The 9,521-nt window shown below is 30.1% G+C and overlaps 1 protein-coding gene across 1 annotated transcript; it reads left to right on the top strand.

Moving 5' to 3' along the window:
- Positions 1-278: 278 nt before the first annotated feature.
- Positions 279-8,319, top strand: LOC105361169 (putative mediator of RNA polymerase II transcription subunit 26). The gene is made up of 7 exons (XM_011498278.1): positions 279-658; positions 1,905-2,264; positions 2,394-2,706; positions 3,572-3,852; positions 5,231-5,530; positions 6,658-6,812; positions 7,990-8,319. The coding sequence occupies exons 1-7, from the start codon at positions 536-538 to the stop codon at positions 8,294-8,296; spliced, it is 1,839 nt and encodes a 612-aa protein (XP_011496580.1). The 5' UTR covers positions 279-535; the 3' UTR covers positions 8,297-8,319.
- The last annotated feature ends 1,202 nt before the right edge of the window (positions 8,320-9,521 follow it).

Genomic DNA, 9,521 nt, shown 5'->3' with positions numbered 1-9,521 from the left:
GAGAGCGAGCGGGCTTTGACTCGCTAGTCGGGCAGCCTTGTGTGCAGCGCGCATCGATGGAACCAGTATTGGTTGGAGCGAGCACATCTGCCAGAACGCTTGGCTGACAATGTTGGTTGGCTGTTAGTAGTGTGGCATTCGATATTCAGTAACTATTAAACCGTTGCAGTGCCTTGGTCGTTTGTCCGTTTTTTCAGAGTTAGCACGCGCGAAGAGTGCAAAAAAATTCAGTTTCTCGTTGCACGCGGAGTGAAAGCTCGCGATACAAAGGCAGGTTGCGAGGATCATATCATTTTAGTTCCCGATGCGTCGTCCGTTAGGCGCGTACAACTGCCAACGACAATAATGTGCAAAAAATACGGAGTACCCTGCATCAAGGATAACACCTATGACGACTTGCCGGTATTACCGAGCAGGTCGGTCAGTTACTCACTCGAGTATTCGTGGCGGGCAACTTACATTAGTAGCGTGATGATTATTCTCGTGAGGAAGTGAGGATCTATGAACATAATAGATAGTACGTTGTTCAACAGAGATGGAAAATAATCAGGATCCGGCACAAGTGCACTGTTACACAAATCCTTCCTTCTGTAGACAATCGGAATATATACCAGAGGATGGACAAAGCGACGACCTACCGCCACCTCCGCAATTTCAGGTATGCCATTATGAGGGGAGAGCAACAACTTGCTTCCGCTCGAATAGTTTTTAAGGGCTGTTGTAAGAGTGATAAGGTAGTGCGAGCTTCAAACGCCAACAATGTAACCGACAACAGTTACGAAATTTTAAAAATCAACGTTATCAAGTGATCCTCAAAGCTTGTAATTTATAAGCCGTTTAGTGGCTCTGATCGACGGGATAACCCAACTATGTTATTTGATGTTGTTTTATCTAACTCAAGTCGATTCTTTTCCTTCGAAACTTTTTGAAAAAATACACTTCTTTTGACTCAAATTTCCATTTCGTTTTAATTATAATAGATTGATAGTTTCGGCTCTCTTTAATCGTATTATCAATTTTTCTCTATCACGAAATGAAATTTTGTCAGCCTGAAGCGTAATTATCGTGATATCTATATAAATTGAAGAAGTTTAATCGATTAAAAAACTTAAAAAAAAAAAAACAAATAAATAATTAAAGAATAGAAGCTTATGAAACGGATATTAGTAACTAATTCAACATAAAAAAATTATTTTTACATCCACATAACAAAAAGTATGAATTATGCATAGCGAAACTTGTGTTAAATTTTAGAACATTTAAATTTATTAAATAAATATTATTGCAGTCAATAGCTACGCTCACCTCATTAAATTTTAGCAAACGGTTTAATAAGTTTAAGCGCTTCAAATTTTTCTACGAAGAAAAGCAATTTTTTTCATCCTATTTCATGTTTGTTAAAAAAAAAAAAGAAGAAATTAACTCATAAACATAAATAAATTAGTTCGATATTATTCTTATATATCATTATAATATAGTTATTGAATAATAAATAATATAAGGCGTTTTAATTTATGTATGAGAGGTAAGTATTTACACATCATTATAAAGCATCGCTTGTAATGTTTGCGTAAAACTCCATGTTAAATAAGGAAATAATTAGTACGTGAATTTTATTATCTTTGCCAATAAAATATACGTTTATTGTGAATGTAAAATGGGCAAAAACTTGTAAATAAAATACTGAAATTTACGTTGACAATAGTTATTTTAAAGAGTAGAGATTGGACAAAGATTGTATAAGAAAATGCCCTTTATGATTTTAAGATAAAATACTTTTTTTTTACAGATAGAATAAGATGCTGCAAATTTTTAAAAGTATTCATAATTATAAATCGGTCTAAGCTCTTTAAATTGTTTTTGAAAGCAATATCGCGTTAAATTTATATTTTTCAATTTTGCAGCTTGACGATATTCCAGCACCGTTAACAATCCATCAATCTCACTCGGAATATGGTCAAAACAATCCAGCTTTCCATGGTAGTCCAGAAGCGGAGCATATCAACCACCGTCAATTTCACCACCGTAGCATTGTCGATCTCAACCATACAAGCATCGATCGCTACTGCTATATAGATGACAGCATCGATCAAGAAACTCCACAAGCAGTGTCTCATAAGCGATACGGCAGTTTGCCTCTCGGTGGTCAAAATCTTCGATCATACCCACACAAAATCAATCGTTATGAATATATTCAAGATGATGCTACTACCTTAGTACAACCGCAGCAGCAACATCAAGAACATCAGCAGCAGCAGCAGCAGCAGCAGCAACAACAACAACAGCAGCAACAACAACAGCAACATCAACAACAGCAACAGCAACAGCAACAGCAACAGCAACAGCAACAACAACAGCGACAACAACAACAACAGCAACAACAACAGCAACAGCAGCAACAGCAACAGCAATTACAACAGCAAAGAGCTACGATCGGGGACAATGTTTCAGTGTACGAATTTATTGAAAAACAGCAAATACAACAGAAAACTCCGCTGCCACAACAACAACAGCGACCGCAGCAACAAGTGGCAGTACCAAATGGACAAAATTCTTTACGAGCGTCAGTTAGGTCATACAGGGGAACGGACAGTCAATATAATATCTTGGACCCCGAAGGAAATCAAATACAAGAAAGACAATGGGACGCAGATGGTACTGGATCGAGATGGAACATATCTAAGAAACAAATTAGTACGCCTAGAGGTTAGTTAACTTCTTTTTTTAACTCATTCAATGATTTTTATATTAAAATATATTTTCTTTACGCGTAAAGATATTATCGTGCACAGATTTATATAGATCCGAACAGTCTGGTTGAAAAATGCTTTGCTTAAAGCATTTCAAATTCAAATTTTAAACATTTTTAGAATATGTAATGAAATTTAAAAAGACATTTACCAAGTTTTTCATTGAAAAAGTTAGTTTGTAGTTTTTGATCGTAGATACATTTTATTAACGTAGACAAAAAAAAGTTGTAACAACTTTTCATTATTTAGTTTTACCTAAACCCCTCGCTGTTTATATATATATATATATATATATATATATATATATTCATCTTTGCAGCTGGGATTCGAATAATTTCTCTTAATATAAATCTTCAAATATTTCTAATCAAACTATATAAATATTCTTATGCTATTGCATTTTCAAGTATGCAAATTTTATTTAAATCTCAAAATTAAATCAGTTAATGAACGAAATGAAATTATTTTTATTTAACGGACACATTTGATATACATGTATTTGGTATAAAAAAAAAAGGTGTCTTGTAATGTTATAAATAATGCGCTTATGTGATATATTTATACTTTAAATATCACATGAAAATGCCCAACAAGAGAATTCGATGAGAATTTACAAAAGCGATGTACTCTTTAAATATTCCCCATAATTCATTTGAATGTGTTGTTAACGAGAATCGAAGCTTATAAAACTAAAAATGTAAGGAAATAATATTGAATAAAGCATTATCTCTTATAATAAAAGCTACGATATAACGTGAGCAAAATTTTAAAACATCAAAATTGCTATTCCGACTAAAATAGGCGTGGCTATTAAATTTCAGGACGTTATACGAGTTTACCGATGCAAGATGAGGATCCACCAAGACTACCAGAGCGCAACGTACAAGAACTCAACCTCTCGCAGCGAAGTAATAACGTCGCCACTCAAAAACTTCACGAGATTCTAACTACGCCACGAAAATCGAAAACGCGCCCCCAGTCCGATGCACTTACCCCGATGAGGAGTCCTCAGCGACAACAACAGCCAGTTTTACATAACGTTACGCCCACGCAACTTAACACCTTCCCACCGGGATATTCGCCATCTTCCTCAGTGACTGGTGTGACATTTTATTCATTACTTTTCTGCCTCTTCATTCAACTTCACTCGGATAAAAGATTTTACTTTACTCGTTTCTATTATCTTTGCGCTCTTTTCTTATACTTTTTAAGCGTCTCTCGATATTATACTTATATTTATATTTACATTTTACTATTATGTAAGTTTGATTATGAATTATTCATTATGAATTAAACTAATTTTTTAGTTAGTAATAGTAAAGTTAGTTATGTACTAAATGTCTATTTCATCAATAAATGTTGTTTTATTAAAAGAATTATTATAAAAATTGTAGAAATATTACACGAGATTTTATCGTTTATATCAATATTTTATTTTTTTATAATAAATTTTTTTTACATTTATAGCTTTGACTCACTTATGGAAATTTATCAAACACATGTAAATCAAATTATATTTAATACGCACCACTATATAGTTATAAAATAATTTTTTCTTTTCTTTTTAATAAGATATTTATTTACATATTACTTAATATACATTCTTAAAATCAATTTTGTTAATATGCACTTATTTAGTATTATTTAAAGAGTTATTAAAATTATCCTTCGCCTTATTTTATTTCTCATATTGTTCGATTTGATAATTACAATTTATTAATGTTTTTTTTTTTTTTTTTTTTTTTTTTTTTTTTTTTTTTTTTTTTTATTAATAATAGAAATTCTTAATTATAGTTTTTTTTGGAAATTTTAATTATCATCAATTTTTAAATAATTTTATTTATTTGGTAATAGATTTGATAGGACATATATAAAATCGAGAATTTCCGTTTTGAGAAAGAGGTGAAAAAACGAAAAAATCTTTTTGAAAGAAGGGACTGAAACATAATAAAAATCAGTCGAGAGTCAGTAAGTACCAAATGATAATAAGGAATAAAAATGATTAAGAAGAATAACAAAATTCTTTAATAAATAATTTGAATCTTATCGCAATATGTAGTAGTACATTAGTTAAATAGTTCATTTTTAAAATTAACAAAATATATATTGATGTACACTAATTTCACTTACTTCGTACGTTCAGCTATATTTCAATAGTGTAGTTTTTATTATTTGTTATATTTAATAACTTCTTAAAAATGTTAAAAATATTTATGATTATATTGGTATTAAAACCACAAACTTGAAATATGCTTTGGAACATGACAGTCGAACAGATATAAATAAACATGCTCTAACAAATAAGAATTGTAAGGAAATCGTTAACTGTTTAGCAATAAAATACTGTAAGATATATTTTTTGTACAGGATATCGAGTAATAAACTCACCGATGCATCCACAGCGACATCCACAGCTTTTTCAACAACAACAGCAGCAGCAGCAGCAGCAGCAGCAGCAGCAACAGCAACAGCAACAACAGCAACAACAGCAGCAACAGCAACAACAACAACAACAACAACAAAGTACACCCCATAATCGTACCACATCTCCACGGAGCAAAGGTTTAACAACATCGACTCCAAACAAGGAGACACCGTCGGCAAGGCGCTGCTTGCCCTTGAATGGTGAGCCGGTGCCTATTGGTTCCATACTACGTCATCACATCCAAGATAGCCAGGTTGCATATGGTAGTACCTATGGTGAGCGTCAGAGAAATGTCCCGACCACGGCAGCGTTCTACCAAGGTGTCGAGGGCGCCTTCATCGCACGCACAGCGGTAGTGAGTCTTGCAATTTGTCGTTAAAATTGAATATTTCTTAATTTTTGTATAATATAGTAAGTTTCATGACCAATGCATGCACTGCGCATTATAAAGTATATATTCTCATAATGAATTTACAGTAAAGATTATTATAATTTTATAATAAAGTAATTGGTGCTAATGCTTAAACGTTTAACTACTTTAAACTTAGTTTAAGAATTTCTAATAATTTGGGATTGAAGTTTTGTGCCATAAAGGATACAAATAATATCATTCACTTGTTTCATTCATTTATCATATATGGCTAATATAATTAAAAAGTTTATTTTTGTAAAAATTTTATATTTAAGCCAAGGTAAATAGCGAAAAAATTACAATCGTATTGGGAATTGTAGTAATCAATTTTATCTCTATAATTATTCTTATCTTTCTTATTAAAGTAACCAATTATTATCAAGTCTTTGTTTTTATTTTGATAAAATTTGTTCTTAATCGAGAAGATCTTGTATCATATATAATTTTGATAAATGCGCGCACATGAATTTATAAATGAATAAATTTATATAAACATGTACGTATTAATTTGTTCAATTCTTTTTTTTCTGTTTATACAAATACAACTGCAAATATGCAAATGCATATACTATATACGTATAAATACATATAATTGTTTAAAATTTTAGAGTTTAATTATCCAATTTGCAAAGTAATCACTAATTATTCTATTATTTATATTTATTGTTGTATTATAATAATTATAATTATTATGTATTCGTTTGATTTTAATTTTAATTATGTAGCCGTTGCTTTCGTGTATTATTATTCAAATATAATAGTTGCACATCTATCTATAATTTTGTTATGCATACATGCGTATGTACAGGTAGATAGTTTTGTATTTTTATGAAATTAGTTAATACACTTATAAGCATATTATTGTATTTAGAAGGAAGAGTTTTTATAAATATATTTGTATGTTCTTTTTACTTATTTATTTAAATATTGCTTGAGTTATTAACGCAATAAATTTCTTCGCTACTATATCAAAGAAACAACAATGGTGAAACAACAATATTGAAATAATTTTAATACAAATTTAGGAAATGTAGAGTCGTATAGAGATTATTTCTTGATATTTTTTTCAGGTACCACCATTATCGCCGCCAATAAGTGAAGCAAATACTACATTAGTCAGTGGCACAGATAAATCTGATAGAAAGAATGCGCCTCTCATTCTTTTTTTGGTTGGTATACTAACTTGTGGTCTAGCCTCATATTTGTCATGGACACAAGGACGCAGGTAAATATATTCAAAATTTAATGCAAATAATTGTCTGTCCAATAAGAAAGCACATCGATTAAAATTTAATGTAAAAAAATAACTTTATGAGATAATAATATTTCTACTACTGTTATTTATTTAATATGTTGAGGTATAGGTAAAAATTTTTGTTTTTTTCTCTTTTTTTTTTGTTTAATCGTGCACATTGAATAATTTCATCATTAAAATTTTAATGTATATGATTTCAAAAGTTTCTCAACTATATTGATAAAATCATTTTAATTATTACAATAGTTACCCAAAATTATCCATCTACATCAGCTAACGCTCAAATTTATTTACTATAATTATATAAAACATTAAATGTAATAATCTGCAAATTTGTAAAATAGATGAAATTTATTTATTACGATGTTTTAAATATAAAGAGCATTAAATTATTAATAATAATAATATAAAAACATTTATGTACATCTTGAACTCTGTTTTCCTATTTGGATGATAAAAAAAAATAATTGAAAAATTTCAATTAATAATTTGATTAGATTAGTAATGATAAATTGTTAATGAACGCTTAAATAGTTTTTCAAATTCATGAAATATCTAAATATTAAAGAAATAATCTAAAAATAGAAAATAAATTTTTCATGTATACAAGTGGTATTGTATGTTACGTGATAATAATTATCATTAGATTTCAAATTCTGTTAAACTTTTCAAAAGTATTAGCGAAATTTAACCAATAAACAAATTAATATTTACCTAATAATTAAATTCATATTAGAGAATATTTACAGAAATACTAAGCGTTGATTACGTATAAAATATATTAAAAGTTGAAATACGAAATGGATCCTTTAGCATTACATGTATATATATATATATATATATATATATATATATATATATATATATATATTAATTGCGAAATGATTAATGTCTAGATAATTATTTAAATTTAATAAAGTACTAATGAATGACAATAGCCTTTGTAATTTGTATTACTTGCTTATATTATGCAAATTTTCAATTGAAGATGGGCTGGAATTGAGAATCAGTCGCTTCATCAGACGTCTAATACAGCTTCCCAAAATTTTTTCATAATTTCATAATTTTCTCTAAAAATTCTCATCTCTATACGCTATGTCCGAGCGTAATAACGCACTCGTGACTTATTTCCTTTTGTTCGTTACAGATATTACTTTGACAGTGCGATTGGGTGCGGGGCATGTTGTGCCCTGGCGGGAGCATGTCGTAGTATGCGTCGCACTTGGACCGGACTCGGTTTGGCCGGTCTCGCCGCACTTAGTTGCGCTGGCCTTTTGTTGTTAGCTGCCAAGTCCCCACGACCTGGAACTCCGTTGCATGATATTACGGCCGGTGCTCTATGTGGCGTTTCATTACTCGGTGCAGTACTTGCCCTGCTCGCCTTGGTTTCGCCGAGGTGCGCTTTTGGCAGACACAGGCGCGTACACTCCTGGATACCTAGGTTTTCGCCTTGAGCATGAGCACGGTTGAGGAAGAACGATCGCTAGATTCTTGCGTCATAAAAGGAAAAAAATTTATGTCGTTTAGTCAATGTATAATAATTATTATTTTTAACATTATTTTTACCAAATTTTTATATTCTTAAGTGGGACGCTTGAAGTGTCATATACTTAACATGGAATTATGTTGTTTGCTCTACTACTTTAGGCGTTGGTCGAAATTTCTAAACAACTATGGAATTGGAATGAAGAAATCTTTGAGAATTAATAGTATTTCGAGTAATTTCATGAAGAAGACTATAATTTTAAGCATATTTAAGCTGATAGAGCTAGAGAGAGAAAAATTGCTTTTTTACTTCCGTTCGTAGTAGAAAAATGATCACAATTAACCACAATATCGAGTTTTAAATTTAAATTTATGGTTAAACTATTTTTCTACTCATAACGCAGTCACATATTTTCTTGTAACTTTAACCTTACATACACATATATATATATATATATATATATATATGTTATTGGCCAGCACGTGCTTATTTTTGGCTTTCAACTATTTAACGGAGAAAATTCTTGCTAGTATGACTTCGCATTCCGAACGTGCAGCTATCGGTAGCTACGAATGTTTTAACACGAATTTTCATTTATTTGTCACACTCGTTTAAATATATGAGCAAATCTTCTAATAAATTATTAATTAAGAAATGACAAAACATTAAGAGAAATAATATTGATCGGATAAAATTTGTCTATTAATTGTTACATTGAACTACAAATATACCATAATAATATTTTCAATTTGAAATTTAAGAATTTTATTGTCCAAACGAAAGTTTGATAACAACTGTCTTTTCAATTTTCATTATTTTACGAATTGGTTTGATTTTCTATTGATTGTTTCTTATCGAAGAATTTACTTTTACGGCATATTATTGTTAATATAGTATTAACATAAGCATGCTGAGTATATACATTCGTGTCTGATATTTTATAAATACGTAAAATAGATATAATAGGTATAATCTATAATTTATATCATCAAAAATATTTGCGTTTAAATCCATTTAGGTCATATAATATTCTCTGATAATATAAGATATAATTTTAATAATTTAATTATATTAAATATATCCACTTTTATATTACTAAAATAGTGCATACACGCCTATGTAGGTACTGTGGGTGTCATTCATTGAGTGTTTACCAAAGTTAATATTTTCAAAAGACATTGCAGATTCATTCG

Source organism: Ceratosolen solmsi, unplaced genomic scaffold (assembly GCF_000503995.2).
Source record: "Ceratosolen solmsi marchali unplaced genomic scaffold, CerSol_1.0 scaffold14, whole genome shotgun sequence".
Classification (NCBI taxonomy): Eukaryota; Metazoa; Arthropoda; class Insecta; order Hymenoptera; family Agaonidae; genus Ceratosolen; species Ceratosolen solmsi.
This window is presented reverse-complemented; position numbering and strand designations above follow the sequence as displayed.

Bases quoted from the DNA above. Each gene is read 5' to 3' on its own strand.
- LOC105361169 (XM_011498278.1), top strand. From the start codon at position 536: ATGGAAAATAATCAGGATCCGGCACAAGTGCACTGTTACACAAATCCT. The intron at 659-1,904 runs GTATGCCATTAT...TCAATTTTGCAG, and splicing joins CGCCACCTCCGCAATTTCAG to CTTGACGATATTCCAGCACC. The intron at 2,265-2,393 runs CAGCAGCAACAA...CAACAGCAACAG, and splicing joins ATCAGCAGCAGCAGCAGCAG to CAGCAACAGCAACAGCAATT.